The 19,228-nt window shown below is 46.8% G+C and overlaps 2 protein-coding genes across 5 annotated transcripts in view; one reads left to right on the top strand and one right to left on the bottom strand.

Annotated features, from left to right (window-relative positions):
• C11H11orf49 (chromosome 11 C11orf49 homolog) overlaps positions 1 to 1,567 on the bottom strand; it is a 202,280-nt gene extending 200,713 nt beyond the window's left edge. Inside the window, exon 1 of one of the 4 annotated variants that reach the window (XM_043482471.1) lies at positions 1,401 to 1,567. In XM_043482471.1, the coding sequence (XP_043338406.1) occupies positions 1,401 to 1,446 (46 nt within the window). In that variant the 5' untranslated portion in view covers positions 1,447 to 1,567. The remainder of the gene's footprint in view (positions 1 to 1,400) is intronic. The other 3 variants (XM_043482472.1, XM_043482468.1, XM_043482470.1) reach the window with 3 other exon arrangements.
• A 10,923-nt stretch (positions 1,568 to 12,490) lies between these two features.
• LRP4 (LDL receptor related protein 4) overlaps positions 12,491 to 19,228 on the top strand; it is a 52,186-nt gene continuing 45,448 nt past the window's right edge. Inside the window, exon 1 of the mRNA XM_043481143.1 lies at positions 12,491 to 12,720. Within this exon, the coding sequence (XP_043337078.1) occupies positions 12,669 to 12,720 (52 nt within the window). The 5' untranslated portion in view covers positions 12,491 to 12,668. The remainder of the gene's footprint in view (positions 12,721 to 19,228) is intronic.

Genomic DNA, 19,228 nt, shown 5'->3' with positions numbered 1-19,228 from the left:
TGGAAAAGATGTGGAGGAACCTAAAATGCATTATTGCTTAGTGAAAAAAGCCAGTCTGAAAAGGTTATATACTCTGCGACTCCACTGTATGATATTTTGAATAAGTAAGACTTTAGAGAGAGTAAAAAGGTCAATGGTTGCCAATGGTTGGGGGACAGGGGAAAGGATGAACAGACAGGGGGTGAAGCTACTCTGCACAATACTATAACAGGGGATATATGACACTATGCATTTGTCAAAACCCATAAAACTACTGACACAGAGTGAACCCTAAGGCAAACTGTGGATCTTAGTTAATAATAACGTATCAATATTGGTCCATCAATTGTAACAAATGTACTATACTAATAGATGTCAGATGTTAATAACAGGAAACTGACAAGGAGTACATGGGAACACTATAATATTTGCTTAATTTCCTGTAAACTTAAAATTTCTTTAAAAATAAAGTCTATTAATGTTTTAAAGGGCTTCCCTGGTGGCTCAGTGGTAAAGAATCTACCTGCCAATGGAGGAGACCTGGGTTCGATCTCTGGGTCTGGAACATCCCCTGGACAAGGAAATGGCAACCCACTCCAGTATTCTTGCCTGGGAAACCTCATGGACAGAGGAGCCTGGCCAGCTACAGTCCATGGGGTTGCAAGAGAGTTGGACACGACTTAGCGACTAAACAACGTTTTAAAACATGTGTCCTTACACGTACGCATACACACACACACACATCCTTTTCTCATCCACACTGAAGGTGTTAATTAAGTGTGAATAACGTATTACAGCCGCAGCCCTACTGATCAAGAACTCAAGCTCAGGAGTGGGCAAATAAGGTTCTGATCCAGGCCATACCATTTCCTAGCGGTGCGGCTTTGTGTAAATTATCTCTTCAGCCTCAGTTTCTCCGTCTGCAAAATGGAAGGAAAACCGTTTCCTCCCAGGGCTGTTACGAAGATTCAATAAAGAATGCATGTAAAATGCTTAGCATAGTGCCTAACGTAAAAGAAAAACTCCAAAGTGTTAGTTGCCGCCGTGACGGTTATCTGACGGCTCACGGAATGACTGAGGTGGCACTTCAAGATTCCAAGGTTACTCCACTAGCAGCAAGTCAGTAACACCCCCAAAGCCCCCCACCTCCGCCAATTCTCAACTCCAACATAGCCCACTGTGAGCACAATCCACACTGCCTGAGCTCCAGCGGGTACACTTCAGCATTCTTTATTCCCCAGATGTTGTTTTCCTCCTCGCTGGGCCTTACACCTTCAGGCCCCTGGATCAGCGCCCCCTCCCCGCCCCTCCCTAGCCCACCCCACCCATTCACACTCAGATCCCGCCCCATCCTCCTCCCCAGACTCTGGCCTAATGCGTCTGCATTTCTTTCCTTCCCCAAAGCTGAAGGAAGCGCCTACCCAGATACTCGTAGTCCGGTAGGGCTAGGCGCTCCGGACTCAGCATCCTTTGATCAGGGTGGCTTCAGAGCTCCAGCTCTTCGGCTTCCGGAACCTAGGTCTCCCGGCTCTCTCGGTTGCCATGGCACCCACGCGGCGGGAGAGGCAGGAGGCGGAGGGGGTGCCACGCAAACAGTTTCCGTATCGCAACTCCAAGCTGGCCGTACCAGTTCCGGGAGCAGTCGCCTCGCAGCGGTCTTCGTTTCTTTGGACTCCCTTTCTTGAGGCGATGGTTTTAGACGAATTTGAGGTGCAGAGTTCCCTTGAAACCATCATATTTCCCGGTGTGGAAAACTCATTGCCAACCCTCCATATACCCTCAATTTCTGAATTTCATAACTCTTCCTGCTTTATACAACTGTTATCATAATAGTTGGAAATGGCAACCCACTTTAATACTCTTGCCTAGAAAATCCCATGGACGGAGGAGCCTGGTGCAGGCTACTGTCCATGGGGCCACAAAGAGTCGGACACGACTGCGCGACTGACTTGACTTCACTTTACTTCATCATAATAGTAGCCTTGATGGTTTAGTCGCTAAGTTGTGTCCTACTCTCATAGACTGTAGCCCATCTGACTCCTCTGTCCATGGAATTCTCCAGGCAAGAAGACTGGAGTGGGTTGCCATTTTCTCCTCCAGGGGATCTTCCCGACCCAGGGATTGAACTCAAGTCTCCTGCATTGCTGGCAGAGTCCAACATAGCAGGCAGATTCTTTACCAACTGACCTACCAGGGAAGCCCCACGATAGTAGCTCCCACCCCTAAATCCCCATAAACATTTAATATCCCATTATCTTTTTTTTTTTTTTTTTGGTGGCTTCCCTGGTGGCTCAGACTGTAAAACCTCTGCTTGCAATGCGGGAGACCGGGGTTTGATCCCTGGGTCTGATCCCTGGGTCTAGAAGATCCCCTGGAGAAGGAAATGGCATCCCACTCCAGTACTCTTGCCTGGAAAATCCCATGGATGGAGGAACCTGGTAGGTGTAGTCCATGGGGTCACAAAGAGTCAGACAGGACTGAGCGACTTCACTTTCTTTCTATTTTCATCTGATTATTTACCATCTTAAATTATTACAAAGTGCTTTCACGTGCCCATATCTTGGCTGCTCCTTGAAGTCAGAGATGTCTTTGCTTGTGACAAGACTGGGCATCCAGAAGGTGCTCATTAAATCCTCTATGACTTAATGGACATTTCCTCTCAAACGCCTCTTTATCTTTATAGCCCCTCCTTCTACGTCTGTCTCTTACTATTTGATATCCTTCCCAAATGTCTTTTTTTTTCCTATGAAGACACTCCACATCTTGGGGGAATGGGATGCACAAACAAGGACACCTATTGGATTTTTCCCCCTCATATTCCTAGCTGCTCACTTTTCCTTTAAGAAGGTAGAGAACTCCTTGGTTTTCAAGTTCCCAGATATTCACATACAGTATTTGTCTTTTAGCCCCTCTCCACACCCAGCAAGGCGTTAGCATTGTGCAGCCCTTGTGATAGTTCTAACGCAGTAGAAAAAGCGAGTCTGTCCTCACATTTTTAGTTAGCTCTCCCCCGCACAAGGTGAGGTTTTGCGGACAGAAAGAAAACAAAAATCATTCTTTCAAAGGAATGACTGGGAAACCAGTAGACCACCTACACTGGGAGGAAGAGGAAAGAGGAGGCTCTCTTTGTGTTCTGAGTGGTCTATTCTTAGCCTCCTCCAGCAGAAGCGTCAAACCTCCTAATTCTCCCTTTCCCTTAAAATTGTGTATGTCTCATTTCTAGGCTCCTGTGAGTCACTCTGAGTTTAGATGTGGTAAGGATAAAGGGACAGAGCCAAACTCAGGGCCACATTTATTATCTCGAGGTAATAAATTTGCTAATTTGGTATTTGATGTGAAGTTCTGCAAATTTGATTTGAAAAAATTTTGCCTTCTTCCTCCACCTGTGCCTCCCACCGCCCTGCCCCACGCTGCCCCCCGACCCCATGCACCTTGAGGGTATGGGAGTTTCATAACTTTAACACCTGTGGCTTTTTACTGTATTATTAATTTAGTAATAGGATGGTAATTATTAAGGATTGCAATTTCATTTTATTTCCAAGCAACCTGAAGCTATTCACAGGTCATTTCATTTGTCCTCATAAAAACTTTCTAAAGCAGGGCCCCCTTTTCTAAGTAGGGAAACGGAGGACTGTGTCAGGAAAATGACTTGTCTAGCGTCATCCAGCCAGTCAGTGGGAGAGCTGGAACTGGATCTCAGCGATCTCAGCCTCCAGGATAGTGGTCTGACCGCTAAACCACATAGCCTCTTTTTTTAGGGTTTGTTGGCTTGACGTTTATTTATTTATTTTCCCCTTGGCTCTGCCCTGCCAGCAACTGGGAGCTCCCAGATAAAAGAAGAGAATTTCGAGTTCAGTCTGAACATTTGACATCCCCTCATTTGTGGGGCATTATCCTGGGATTTGGAGGGTGCTGCTCTTGGGGTCGGTGCGGTGGAGCTGGGAACCAGCCCCAAGAATATAGCTTTGTTTGGGCATTAACCCATTTGCGGTTATAATAATGATAAGTTTCAGCACCAGTGGCGCCCGACTGTTAATGACTCAAAGAGAGCTAAATAAGAACAAGATGTCATCTCTGGAGCAATTTGTAGGTTTTTCCTACAGCTCCATCCCTTCCATAAAAATCCTAAGGGCCTTTATATTTAAAGTCGGTCTTCCACTCTTAATGTCTGAAACAGTCTATTGAGGCGGAAGACTTAGAAAAGGGCAGGTGGTCGCTAGGCTAAGCCTTCAAGAAACTTTGAGGTTGCACAGAAATAGCAGGTAGCCTTTAAATGGTGGTGGAAGTACTGCTTACATTTTTCCCCTTTCTACTCTTCTTTATCCTTAAAATTATCTATAATAGGCATACATTGTAACCTGAAAACAAACAATAACTGAGTGGTTTGAAAATCTTTAAAATGTTTTTAAGCAGAGGTGATGACCTTTCATAGAGAGTTTGTTTTTCCCCAGAAGCAGCCATTCTTTTTAGCTTTCTTTTTCTGCCATATATTACATGAATATGTTTTGGCAACCCATCAGTGGCAAAGGAAGTTTTCTAGTGAAACCTTTACAACATCAGATCTTAAGGAAAGGAAAAATACACAAGAATTGTTAGAGTCAAGTGTATTTCTGTGAACCCATTGAATGTTAAAAAAAAAAAAAAGAAAAGAAACATCTCAGCCTTCAATTAGATGGGCTTTTCAGGTTCTTCAATTATCATTACATACTTCTGAAATTTTTACCCATACAAATAATCATCAAGGTAAACCAATAAATCAGAAATCTACTCTACAATCCTGAATATAAGCAAATGATATGAAATTGATCTAAACATAGAGAGGACTTGAGACAGTCAGTACTGCAGCATAAAGAATGGAAACATCAAACTCAATAGAAAAAATGCCCATGAGAGAGGATATGTTGAGACATCAATTTATCAGATTATAATTTCTAATTATAAAGCGAAAATGAACAGACATCTCTGGCTCTGCAGAGGATCTGTGGAGAGATGGATAGGGAAGAAAATCCTCCTTGGAACTGAAAACCACAGAAAAGCAAACATAAACGTACCAAATAGTTTTAAACCTCAAGGAGACAATAGAAAGAAAAAAACACAGTCTGAATTATTGCTACAAAACAGGTTCAAGAAACTAGGACAAGCTTTTATCAACTCATCAAGCAGAAAGATGCTAAAGGCGAAGCAGCTACTAAGAAATGCAGGTCATGAAATTCATGCTGAGCTACTAGGCTCTTCTTCAAAGACTTATCTTCCATAAGAGAAAAGCAAAAACTAAGTGTGGTGCCACTGCATGAGATTTACATGTTTACTTTAAAATGCTATTCACAGACAAATCATTTTAGACCGCCCCTGGTGAGCAGACCAGAACTTTGGGAGAACTTGCAAAGAATGGTCACAAATTCTTGGTCAGTTAAAGAAAACTAATTCCTTGCAAGAAACTGGTTTAGAGGACATGGCTTAAATTGAACTGGAGCCCAAAGACAATTACAGACTCGTACCTTCTTGTTATTTTATATTTTCTGTGCTACAAAAAGAGTTGGAAATTATACTTTCATGTAATTTAAAAGAAAGGAAGATTTTTTTTGACCCTTCTTGGTAGCCCACAAAAATTAGCTGTGCCTTCCTCTGTCCTGGAGTACGCACCTTGATAAATATTTATGTCATTTTCACTAAGGGAATAGTAGGACAGTGTTACTCATTTAATAAATTATGTAAAATGGAAAAATTCCCTGAAACCCAAACTAGCAAGTTTCACTCAAGAATAAACAGATGAAAAAAAAAAAGAATAAACAGATGACTTGAATACCTGTCTATTTATAAAGAAATAGAATTTTTAGTTAAAAATCTTCCCACAAAGAGAGCTCCAATTTTCCAAAATGTGATTTTGTATTTTTTAAGCATTTAAGTTTATGAACTAAAATAGAACACATTATCTAATTTCCCTTTGGAATTCTTCTTTGTCCCATGGGTTATATAGAAATGGATTATTCAGGATTTCCATACACTGGAGGGTTTTCCAGAGGTGCTTCTGTTTTGTTTAATTTTTTGTGTTTTTTTTTGTGCAATCTGTGGGATCTTAGTTCCCCAACCAGGAATCAAATCTAGGCCCTCAGTAGTGAAAGCATGGAGTCCTAACCACTGGACCACCATGGAATTCCTTGATTTCTAGTTTGCTTCCTCTGTGATCAGATATAAAATCTTATATGGTTTGAATCTTTTTACCTTTATTGAGACTTTGTTTTACGATCTGGAATATGGACTACCTTAGTAAATATGCCTCAGTAGATGTCGTGGGTACACTTTGAAAAGAATGTTTATCTTGCTATTGTGGGGTAGAGTGTTCTATAAATGTTAATTTCACAGGTTATGCATGTAGCTAAGGACTGGAAATAAAATGTAAACAATATATTTAAAATTTATTTAAATAATATAAATTAATATTTATATTTTATATATGTAGTTAATATAATATATTTAATATATAATATATTTAATATTCAATACATTTATATATTTAATAGTATAATATTTAATATATTAATATATTTTAATATATTTATATTAATACATTTAATATTTTAATAATATAAAATATATTTTTAAAATTTTATGTCATTTAAAAAAGAAACACTATTTGAATTATCCTACTGGGTTGTGAGTTCCCGAAAGTCAGAGACAGTCTTCAATCATCTTTAAATTTCCAGGACCATGCACAGTGCCTATTAAACAGACTTTTCCCCCTACTTTAGTTTAAAAGTCTAGAAAATGAAGGCCATCCAATGTGTAGGACTTATGATTGCCTCACAGGAACCAATTCATGAAACAAATTCATTAAATAAAGAGGCCAGCAAATGGCAAGGCATCATTGAGAAGATTAAAAATCAATCAGACAGCATTGGCATCTCCTCCTTACACCTAAATACTATGTGTGACAGATCATCATAGCTTAAGAAAAACCCAGAAAAAAAGCAACTAACTCAACAACAGGCGTAGAGACGATGCTGCATGTAGACAAGAGAACTAGTTTAGGAAGATGAAAGGGACTCTACTAGGAATCCCTAAATAAACTCAGGATATGAACTGGAAGTTCCCAAAGTTTAGAATCTCAGGACAAACAGCTGCAGTTGGTGTCTATTTTTTTCTCCCCCAAGTCATCTTCTATATTGTCACAGAGTTTATTGTTCTAAAATTGAAATTTGACCATGTTACTTCCTTACTTTGAAAACACTGCTGACTCACCATTACTAAGATGAAGCAAAATTCCTTAACATGCAGACATACATATTCCTTCACAGTCTGGCTCCAATCTAGTTTTCCAGCCACTATGCCATTCACTCTTTCCTACACACTTAATTCTCTTGCCATACCTTCCTACTCACTATTCCCAAACATACTGAGCTCATTCACACCCTCTTGCTTTGGGATAAGCTCTTCTCTCCACCTAGAATGTACCTCTTCCACATTTTCTGCCTAGTAAACTCATACATAAGACTTCCCTGGTGGCTCAGCAGTAAAGAATCCATCTGTAATGCAGGAGACTCGGGTTCAACCCCTGGGGCGGGGGAAGATCCCCTGGAGGAGGACACGGCAACCCATCCTAGTATTGTTGCTTGGAGAATCCCATGGACAGAGGAGCCTGGTGGGCTACAGTCCACGCAGTCACAGAGAGTGGGACATGAATGAAGAGACTGAGCATGCACCCATGCAAACTCTTACACATCCTATAAGACTTTGGCAAAATGGCACCATCTCCATGAATTCTTATTCAATCTCCTACACAAAACAGGGTAAAGGCAATAGTAAGGACACGGCACATGTAGGGTGGTAAGCTCTGAGGCTATGACACTGAGCTGAGAGTGGCCACAGAAGGGTCTGGGGAAACAGTATTCTAAGCAGAGGAGACGGCTTGTGCAAAAGTTGTGAGAAACAGTAGCGTGTTGCAGACCTGAAAGAAAGCCAGTGTGGCTAGCGCAGAATGAACAAGGGGAAAGGTGGTCAAAGAATTAAGCAGGGGCCAGCTCATGAAGGACCTCAAAGAACATGTGAGAAGTACAGCCATTATTCTGAGTAGGAAGCATGGGAAGGTTTTTAGCCTCGTAATAACATGATCTGATTTGTTTTGTAGGAAGTCACTGTGCTGCTGTGTAGAAAATGAATTATAAAGGGGCATGTGTGAAACAGACCATTTACGGAGATGTTTGAGTCATGGTTGTTACCAATGAGTATTTATTCATTGGTCCATTTGTTTATCCACCATTCTAAATTCAACTTTGCCACTGAAATTACCAAGATGTACTGAGACATTTGCTGCAAAAGCTCTATTTATATGTATCAGGTGTGTGACTATCAAGCTTTCAGGAGGCTTTTTAAATATGCTAGGAAGCCCCATTTTTCAGGATGTGCCTCGAGTTATACCAGGGAACTGAATTAGCCGTGGTACTCAGATCCTGACTCAAATACTACTATTGACCTGGAATGTGAAAAGTGTTGGTACTAGAAATGGTCTTGCGGAGCGCCTGGAATTAAAGAAAGCATAGAATTACAAACTGGACTATTTCTTTATACCTCTTCTCTTCTGGTCTCCAGCAGTAGCTCCCTGAACCTAGATAAAAGCATTTGCCATTGTTGTTGCTTTTTAGTTGCTCAGTCATGTTCCACTTTCTAGGGACCCCATGGACTGTAGCCCATCAAGCTCCTCTGTCCATGGGGACTCTCTAGGTAAGAATATTGAAATGGGTTGCCAAGCCCTCCTCCAGGGGATCTTTCCCACCCAGGGATCGAACCCATGTCTCCTGCATTATAGGCGGATTCATTACTGCTGAGCTACCAGGGAAGCCCAGATAGAAGCATACCCATTGCTAAAAAGTTACTGATATTTTTTTGTAAACCCTACAGACTCTTTCCTGGCTCAGGGCCTTTGTACATACTGTCCCCTCTGCCTAGAAGACCCACCCCGTCCACTCTTAGTTTTGTGAATCTTACTCAGCATAAGTGTTAGTGCCTCTGACAGGCCTTCCCTGAACCCCCAAATCTAAGCAGGCTCTGTCCATTTCCTTGAATACCCATAGCATTTATAGCTTTAAATTCATTCATGAGATTATTCTTTTAATGCCTCTGTATACTTGTAGCCTCCCCAGCTCAGACTTTAAGTTCCAGGGACAGAATATATCCAGTTACCATTGTTTCTACAGTGCCTGGGACATAAGAGACTCATAATAAATACTCCCACTAAGTGAGTTAATACTAGTAATAGCCAACCCTGGGCAGATAGGTATAGACTCCTTCAGCTCCTTTAATTGTGCCTTCTCCTGTTTTCCATTCTATAGCTTTAAGATCTCCCTCCTCCATTCACACAAGAACGTGATTCCAGCGATGGAGCAATTTTTTGCAGACTCATGTTCTTAATTTTTTTAACCAAGGTTTCTCAACCTCAGAAACATTAACATTTCGGGCTGGATAATTATTTGTTGTGGGGAGAGATATCCTGTTTATTGGCCTCTGCTCATTATTCACCAGTAATACCTGCTCCCAAAAATGTCTCCAGGTATTGCCCCATGTTGGCAAAAATCATTCCTGATTGAGAATCACTGGTTTAAAGTGTGAAGTGTCAAGCCTTTTATTCTCTTAGAAGAATTACTTTTAGAATTCAGGTTGTCGAATGATGCCTGGGTTAGAGGAGGATTTTGCCAACCCAACTGGATCAAAATAATGCCCATTTCTATCTTGTTTCTGTAGCACTCCCTGTGTCCTTTGAAAAGGCCATTTAGTGATGGTCTAATTCAAGGCGATATTCTGATCTTTGAAATGCAGTCCCCTGGTCCGTCCTAGAAGGATGAAGGAAATAGGGGTGGTGTTTCTGAGGAAACCAATGCCTCTGAGACCCCCTCTGGAATTGGCAATCCCCTACAACTTTCCTAGGGGCATGTCCCAGAGGACAATAAAAGGGAGACAAACAGCCCATTCTGGCATGCTTTTCAGGATCTCTCACTCCAAACAAGAAAGTCTGAGAGGCCTGGTAAAAATAAATATGGCTTAGCCCTCCTGGCACAAAAGCAGTTTCTGACAGCCAAGACTTAACTCACCCTAGGGGGTGACCCAGCCAGGGACCATGCACGAAGTTCGTTTCTACCCATTGATATTCCCAGTGACTCACAGCAGCCGGGGACGGCTCTGAACACCAAAACTGTGCCGAACCGTGGAGGAGGAGGACTTGGGATGCACACAGAAAATGCAGTCTCTTGAGCCTGAGTCAGAGAGGGACAGCCAGCCTCCCTGCTCCTCTTCAACCCCAGAAAAACAACACAAATCATGCCTTCTGGAAAGGAACCTGTCTTTTGAATACAGAGTGGAAACTGTTTATAAATTCTTAATCCCCTGACACTGAAAGTATGGTGACCGCCTGTTCTGGATTTTTTGGGACAAATGTATTCGTTATACCACATGTCCTCAGTTTTCATGTGGGGAAGGAAAAAAAAATATGGCTTCCAGAATCACGAGGTCTTCCTCAATAGGTCAAAAAGCAAGCCTTCATAAGCAACTATACTAAAACCCTGAGACCAATGAAAGCTGCAACAAAAATGTTGTGGGGAGGGGGGATTAAGAATCACCCTTTAAAAAAAAAAAAAAAGAATCACCCTTTACTTTTCACTTGTTTCTCCTTGGATTTTAGGCTAAGATGACACAGGTCTTAAAGGTTGACTGTTTTCCCAGCAGTAAGATCAAGTAAACCTGATCTGACTCGACTGCCGCCATCAGACAGCAGGAAGAACTACACACACAGAAAATGTCTCAGTGTTAGTTACCATGGTGATGTTAGTTCAACCACATTTCATCTGTGTAAAAATTTCAGGCAAAACAGAATAGAGAAATATTGGCTAAGAAGTAGTGAATACCGCATTTCTTTCTTGCTATTGTGAACTTAACATTAGCTTTGGTCAAAGATGGTAATTTGAAGTGAAAGCCTCTGAAAAATTGCAGACAAGTAAGGATGAAACGGTGACCAATCCACTAGAGAAATCTCCTAATATTCTCTTTGCACTGTACCAAATTACTTTCCCCTTAGCTAATATGGGGCATTTGGGGCTTTCTGACTCTATTTACTAGTGAGAGGAAAGTGGTTTAAGAAAATCGCTGATGATCCAAAAGCAGAAACTGCTGGCATACCAGCTTGGATAGAAAGATGGTATACAGGACCCTAAGGAAGCTCCAATACTCTGGCCATCTGATTCAAAGAACTGACTCACTGGAAAAGACCCTGATGCTGGGAAAGACTGAAGGCAGGAGGAGAAGGGGACAACAGAGGATGAGATGGTTGGATGGCATCACTAACTCGATGGACATGAGTTTGAGTAAACTCTGGGAGTTGGTGATGGACAGGGAGGCCTGGCGTGCTGCAGTCCATGGGGTCGCAAAGAGTCGGACATGACTGAGCAACTGAATTGAGCTGAAGGAAGTCAGAGACTTGGACAAAAGAAGCAGGACAAGATTTAACCTAGAAAATGGAAGGTGGTAACAAAATTAATCCATATTATTAATATATGCTGGAGAGAGGCATAGGCCACAAAGCAAAGACAAGAGAGGAATTTACAACTTTATATACTAACCCCAAAGTTAAATATTGCTAGAAGGCTCTAGAGACTGGAGCTGGGAGGAGGCTGAGGTCTCTGAGAGGATACCACAGCAAGTAAAGACTTAACTTCCTTACCCCCTTCCTTCCTTGCCAGGATCAGAAAGTCAAAGAAGGTGAAGAGGCTAACCAGGCTGATTTACAAAGACAGCGAGGAGGAACTACGTCTGGGCCAATTCTGGACGTCTGAGCTGGGGCGACAGGACCCAGACAACTACCTCAGGAAACGAGTAAATGAAAAGAGGAGGTCGTGGAATTATTTAGCCCTCGAACAACGCTGCTTAGACTGGGGGCCGAGGTGGAGGGGGGAGGGTAGGGGCGGAGAGAAATCTCAGAAAAGGAATTTTGACAGTGAGAACGCTAGAGAAGACACAGCACTCCAGGCCCCCTGATGGCCCTTGTTTGATGTCCGTGAAGCCCGAGAGGATTATGCATTAGCAAGCCTTGCGTATTCTGAGACATCAATAAAGTCTGGACTCGGGGCCGGTAGGGGGGCCGGGGTCACGTCCAGGCAACTCGGGTCAGCTTGGGTGCACCACTCTGGCCCAGAACTAGAGTGAGCGGGGATCCGAGAGTTGCCGCTACGATGACACTTTTTTTAAGTTAAGGACATTCGAGCAGTAGTAAGGGGGACAGTGCGTGGGGTGGGTGGGGGGGCTCTCTCGAGGGCTAGGAATGTGGGGGCGGCTTGCAGAGGAACTGGGCCAGCGCTGGAGGCGCCGGCGGGTGGGGTCCGGGGACCGGGGGGCGGGGGCCGAGGGCGGGAAGGGGCCGGGCCGGCGCGGGGGGCGGGACCAGGCGCGGTGGCGGTGGCGGGGGCTGCGGCGCTGGGGGCGGGGCGGCAGGGCCCGGGACACCCCCCTCCCGGTCCCCTGGCGGGGCGGCTTCGGCTCGGCCCGCACTGGAGGCAGCAGCAAGCCGGAGGGCGACTGGCGGGGCGCGCCCGCCGCCGTGGACCGGGACGCGGCCCCTGGCGGGGAGCCTCCGCCGACACCCTCCGGCGCGCCGTCCCGCGGGAGCCGGCGGGACCCCCGGGCCGGCAGGGAGCGCCGGCGGCGGCACCATGAGGCGGCCGTGCGGCGCGCTGCTGCTTGGAGCCCTGCTGTGCGCACACGGTAAGCGGCGCCGCCGCGCTCGCGCGCACCCGCCAGCCGGGAAAGTTTGTCCCCGGGCTCCGGCCGCTGCAGGACTCAACCTTCCGAGAGCGGAACGGCGCGGGCTGGGGCCTGAGAGCCCCTCGCCCTCTCACTCCAAGCAGTTCGCCCGGAGATCGCGTGCCGGGGAAGGGGACCGGGAGCTCTCCACCCCACCCCCCCGCCCCCGACTCCTCCAGCCCGAGATGGGGCAGCGGCGACCGAGGAGCTCCTCGGGCTCGGGTCTGGGCCAGGCTGGGTGGAGGGGGGTGGGGGTGGGGGTCGGGGGGAGACCCGAGGCGCTCGCCCCCTCCTTCCCTCGCTGCTCTTTGAAGAGCTGGGTGCTTCCCGTTTCGGGTTGACCCACGGCCTCTGTGTCCTTGGTGCGAATGAATGTGTGCGAAGAAAGGGAGGCGGGGAAGGATGGTCGCTAAAGCACAAATTGTAAATAGTCCTCCTTCCAGGGTCCGGGGTGGAGGGGGTCTCGGGAGGATTGCAAAGGGAGGCTCCAGTGGAATCTGAATACTTGAGCTCAGGGGATTCCTCCCGATTCGGGGAGCAGTTGCGCGGACTCCGGACCACGCTCCCGCCGAGGGTCCTTGGGCACTGCTCGCTCGCAGCATCCCCACTTGGTGGTGTTTTGGGTTCCCTCTCCTGGCTGTGACCAACCAGTTTCCTGTCCTGGGTCCTTCCCGGAGGAGGGGGAGGGGGAAAGGGGGGCAGAGGAGGGACAGAGGGAAGAAACTGCTGGAAGTCTCCCGCAGATCCGTCCTGGCTGGGACAGGGGGGCGGGTGTCGCCGAACCTCACCAGGCAGCCCCCCACCCCACCCCCCGGCCCGCGCGGTGGCCCTCGGGGGAGTTGGAGGGATGGCAAGAGGACTGCTGCTTCATCTGCTCCTTATTAATAACTTGTTTGGTGCCCGAACGCAACTGTTGTGTGCGTTGACGGCTCCGGTGGAATCTGTTTCTCGGCAGCCGGCTACGACCGTGGGTGCACCCCGTGATTTAGCAGCTGCCTCTAGTTGGTGCCCGAAGATCAAAGAACTTTGATCTTTGAACCCCAACCCTGTTCACCCACCTCTGTTCAACCGAGGTGTGGGGGGTGTGGGGGGGCGGTGGTGGTGGTGGAATCTGAGTCTTCCCATTCTCCCCCACCGCCGCCGGGATGAGGCGCTGGACGGGGTTTAGAGTGATGGGGATTGGAGACCACGGCCTCCTAGCCGATTCTTTCTTTAACGTAAAGGGAGCGCGTGTGGAAATAGTGCAGATTTCGGAACTTGCCTGGCAGGGCGTGGAGATGCCTGAGCACTTGTTTTAAAGATTGGTTTACCTCCCAAATCCAAAACAGAGTTCTCTGTCTGTTATTTAGACAACCCGTGGGTTTTCAATGACTTTTTCCATGCCCACACTAACCCCACCGAGCACTTAACTCTTCCTCTCGGAGTAGTAGCCAGGCCGACCCACGTTCCTCTCTGGACTGTCCTCTCCCCCTCCCGGGTTCTCTCCTCGAAGGTTATTTGTAGCCTCTTTGGCGTGTCGGGACAGCGGCCCTACTAGGGTAGGAATGTAGCTGCTCTTCCCACCACATGGGCCCCTTAAAGGGACAGCTATGCTTTTAGGGGGCTTTTCCCCTTCGGGCTGCAAGGCAAGAGGAGAGAGCTTTCCTCCCGGCCCCCTGGAGGAAGTTTTGAAAAAGATCAAGGGAAATGGCATTGCACTGAAGGGGAAAAAAAAAGGGGGGGTGGGGGCTAAAACGGATACCAACAAAGCCAGAGCGGAGATTGTCGCCTTCTGCCCTAGGGAAAGGGGAACTGGAAGGGTCCCGGCGGAGACTGGCCAAGAGGATTTTATTGCTCCAGAGCTGTCAAAACTGCATACACTACATCTGCATTGAGAACCGGGGTAGAAAATTGTGTATTTTCTGTGCTTCACAGAAGAAGGATAGAGGATTCTTGGTCGCTCTTTGGGTGCTTTTCAAGGACAAGATATTTAATGGAAACTTCAAGGTGTGGGAAGCTCTCTGTGTATGTGCCTAAGGACCCTCAGTGGCACCAAGATCTAAACTTTGCCTAGCCTGCTGCTGAGCCATCCTCAGAGGCTTGGAAGGGACAGATTCATGGCTCACCAGTGAGACTGAGCAGTCTCTCAACCAAAAATACCAGGAGGATCCCACACCATGTTCCAGGGGCTCAAGGAGAAGTCAGTGTATCATAGTCAATCAGTTAGACAGATCTGACCTCAACTCGGAATGAATTCAAGACACTAAAATTCAAGGCACTTATTTGGATGCTGCTAGTACTTGGGGCTTTTCCTAGAGCCCGTGGGATTGGCCCGAGCCTGTGTAAACACTCCTAAAGATTTTTGGAAGGAAACTTGATGACTGGTAATAGCCCTGGGTATCTTCCTGTTGAGGGTTGAGGTGAGGCCTCGGACAATCCACTACCATTTGAAGAGTGGCGACCCTGTTTGTCTTGGAGATCTCTTCCAGGTAAGCTTTGGTACATAGAGGGTTTATTTCTGAGACTGAGTGACAAAGAGTGGCGCTGAGACTGGACTCCTTTCCATCTGGTGTTGTCACGGTGCTGGGTTGACCTTGTCCCTGATCTTACTGGACTTGTGAAAGATGCCTGGCTTGTCACTGATTTTGGATTTCCTCTTCTGTCCCCTGTTGAATATCAGATGACATCTTTGGGACTGGCACGTGGTATTAAGAATGACAGGTGCAAAGGGGACTGAGTGAGGCCACGTCTGACACTGAGCACATCGGACTTGCACATCTTCTGGGCCGGCAGAGAACACAGGATGTTTTACAGGCCTTTCTCACTCTTTCTATGGGTTGACTGCTAATCTTGATCTCTAAGAAGAAGGAAGATGGGAGAGGCTGGCTATGTTGCTTCTCTTTTGAAGGGAGGATCAGTCCTAGGGGCTTCCAAAATAGGGCGGAATTTTGGAGACTAAGAAGTAGTCTTGTCTTTTTTTGTGTTTGGACACATCTCATAATTTCATGACAGTTTCATGCCCGTGGCCAGCTAGGTCTGTTAGTCTGTTCCAACCACGGTCTCTACATTCCTTGACACAGTTTAGCTGCGAGTTTTGTCACAGTTGCCTGGACATGGGGCATCTGACCCCAGACTGTGGATTACCATCTCATCTTCAGTATTGGAAATCTTTCTCCCTTTCTCAGCCTGGTGGGATTCAGTGTCCCAGGAAAGACTTCATGCTGACTGGTTGGCTGGCAGAGCCAGGGTTTGGCCCTATAAATAGCTCTGATGAATGCCTGTGCTCGCCACTCTCCTTCCAGCTTCGAGCTGACAGGGTCAGGTTCGTTTTCCCCCAGCACACTCAGGAGCATTCCCTGAACTGGGCTCTGCACCCATTCATTTGTTCATTCATTCCCCGGACACACATTTGTCAAGTGCTAATCTAATCCCTGCATGCACAGCTCCATGATCAAGAAGCTCAGGCAGTTTGAATCTTGACTTCACCACATCTTGGTGATCCTGTATAAAACACTTCATCACCTTGAACTTCAGGGTTCATATCTGTAAGGAAGGGGCTGTAATAGTAATAAACTATCATGCAAGGATCCTGTAAAAATTAAATGAGATAATAGTACGTTCAAACCATTCAGCACAGAGTCCCACAGATAAATGTTGGTTGTTTGCTAGCGTGCTTGCAGAAATAGATTAGAGATGGTTTTTGCCTTTGGACTATGGGAATTAGGCAAACAAGTAGTTAAGCTACAGTGTCATGTGCTAAAATGGAGGCTTAGCCCTTCATTCATTTCAGCTGGTTTTTGCTCTCTTTTTTTTTTAAGGTCTTGCCCTTTCTTTCCCTCCTTGAACACCTAATGAAACTTAAGCATATTACTCTCCTATCCACAATTCAGAAAAGAAGTCTGTGGAGCTCTGCTGTGAGTCTAGCAGGCTCACTCTGCCTCAGTTCCCCTGGGTCAGGGCCTGGGAGGCGGGGCTTTCCTATGAGAGCATCCCCGTGGTCAGGGTTATAGCCAGGCATATTGCCCTAAGGTTGCTGTGACCCGGGGTGAGAGGTGCTGGCTAAGGTCTCCTGGAGCTGGAACCATTTAGAATTCCAGGCTCTCCCTCCCACTGGCCTGGTAAAGGACAGGCCTCAGAGCTCATAAGGTAGTAATTGCCCCAATTGGGGGGCCGGGCCGCTGTGGGGCTGCCTTCCTTCACGACTACTGTCTTCAATCCGGAATCCTGTCGGCACGCAGGGAGAATAGATTGGAGCCTCAAGCCCATGATCCAGCCCCCAGCCTCTTCACCCGTCGAGTTTGACCCCTGTGGTCTCTTTGTTTTTTCCATTTAAGTCGGTGCCACTAATGTGATGGTTTGGGGGGCTGGGGGGGGGGGTTGTGGAAAGTTGACCATAACCAAGAGCAGCCGTTCGAGAGAGCTGATTCTCGAGCTTTCCCGGAGGTCCTTTGACTCCATTTTCTGTCCTGCATTTTTGATTTAGCAAGAAGCAAACATCCTTGGTGCCCTTGGGCACCTTTTACGCCCTTCCGAGCAAACTTCATTCTTTCACGGCACGTAGGCATTCCCATCCTCGCTCACAGCTGAGTGGATCGCCCGCCAGCTGCCCTGACAGCCTGCTCCCCTGCTCATTCAGGTTAGAGTGAGGAGGGGAAGGGCGCTGCCCGAGCCCCAGCTGAAGAAAGCCTCACCGGGGACTTGCTGCAAGCCCAGACACAGCCCACCGGAGCTCCCCCCTCACCTCTGTGCAGAGCCGGGAGGATTGGAGTTGCGAGCAAAGCCGGAAACAAAAGCCTGGGAGCAAACCTCCCATCTGGCGGAGAGGCAGCACAAAGGTGCTGCTGCATAATTTATCACTGGAGGTTTTCTGGGCCTGGGGAAGCTCCTGGCAGAGCCTTTTGGTGGGGGAGAGGGTCCTCCACCGCCTCTCATCTGGGTGAAGGGCTGGGCAGGTAGAGGGTAGGGACACCTGATTAGCAGTGAAATAAAGACGCTTTGAGAGGTTGGAAGGAGCTGCAGTGATCTTTCCTCGCTGAGTTGCTCCACTTCCTGCCCGGCCTGCAGGGCAGGGGGTAGGGGAAATGCTCCAAATAGTCCCCTCCTTGGCCCCAGCCTGGAGAACTGTCACCATGGCCTGGATAAGGACAAGAGATAGTTTCTCTGTTGGGTTGACTACAGCCTGCTGGAAATCAAATACAGATGCTGGGTTCTAATAGTCATACAGCTAGCAAGTAAGAAGGGCTTCCCAGGTGGCTGAATGGTAAGGAATCTGCCTGCCAAGCAGGAGATGTGGGTTCAATCCCTGGATTGGGAAGATTTCCCCGGGAGAAGGAAATGGCAACCCACTCCAGTATGCTTGCCAGGAAAATCCCGTGGACAGAGGAGCCTGACAGACTACAGTCCTTGGGGTCGCAAAAGAGTTGGACACGACTTAGCAACTAAACAGCAGCAACAAAGCAAATAAGAAAAGGGAGTTTCCTCATCTTTCCACTCCCCCCCACCCCCCGACGTGGCCAACCCCACACTCACCTGCTGTTTAAACAAGAAATTTCAACCACAGGTTCAGAGAAGCAAAAAAAGTGAAAGGCTTTAAAATATACCTTCCCCAAATGAGAATTTCTGCTCCTCTGGGAGTGATCTCTGGTGACCATTTTTGCACAGCAAGCTGGGACATGTAGTCCAAAAATGACAAATGGACTTCTGGGGCAGTTAACACTGGTGAATCTCTTTGCAGTGTTGCTGGCACTGTGATAAGTGTTAGCATGTTTTATTACATGGCACTGTGATAATTGTTAGCATGTTCGATCACATTTACTCCTCACCATATCCTTACTAGGAAGATTCTGTTAGATTCCTGTCTTACAGACGGGAAAGTAAGTCTTGGGCCATTTGCTGTCACACAGCTAGTGAGTAGCTGCCCCAGGATTGAACCCAGAGCCTGAGCTGTTAACCCTCTAATCCACACTGGCTCTTAGAACAGACTCTTTTTGTATCTAAGCTATACCAGAAGACCCTGATCAGGACTGGTCTCTATTTTATCTCAGATTGACCTCTCCCCTCTGTTTCCAGTCTTCATCATCTCAGGGAATTCCAATGCATAAAGAATTACCTATTGGGTGGCTTTTTTTTTTTTTTTTCGATGGAGGGAGGCTTTAAAAAGCTCCCAGGAGATGTGGTTTGTAGCTCTTTGAAGCCCTGTGTTATCCTGTGGGCCTTGGGTTTTGAGATGTAGGGGGGAGGGGAGAGCAATATTCTGAGCGGCCGCTCAGCACAGCCGCATCCAAGCCCCTGCTGGGTTTGTGGAGTCTTGTTGACTGAGCTCCTGGGCAGGGTGAGGAGACGTCTGAGGACCTGTACGGAGACATCGCTACATTATTGGGTTGGGAGAGAGCACTCAGGTGAAGATGGTGGTGTTAACACTAACAACAACAAAATAATAGCTGCTATGATGTACTTTGTATGTATTATTTCATTTAAACCTCCTATCAAC

Source organism: Cervus canadensis, chromosome 11 (genome assembly GCF_019320065.1).
Source record: "Cervus canadensis isolate Bull #8, Minnesota chromosome 11, ASM1932006v1, whole genome shotgun sequence".
Taxonomy (NCBI): domain Eukaryota; kingdom Metazoa; phylum Chordata; class Mammalia; order Artiodactyla; family Cervidae; genus Cervus; species Cervus canadensis.
This window is presented reverse-complemented; position numbering and strand designations above follow the sequence as displayed.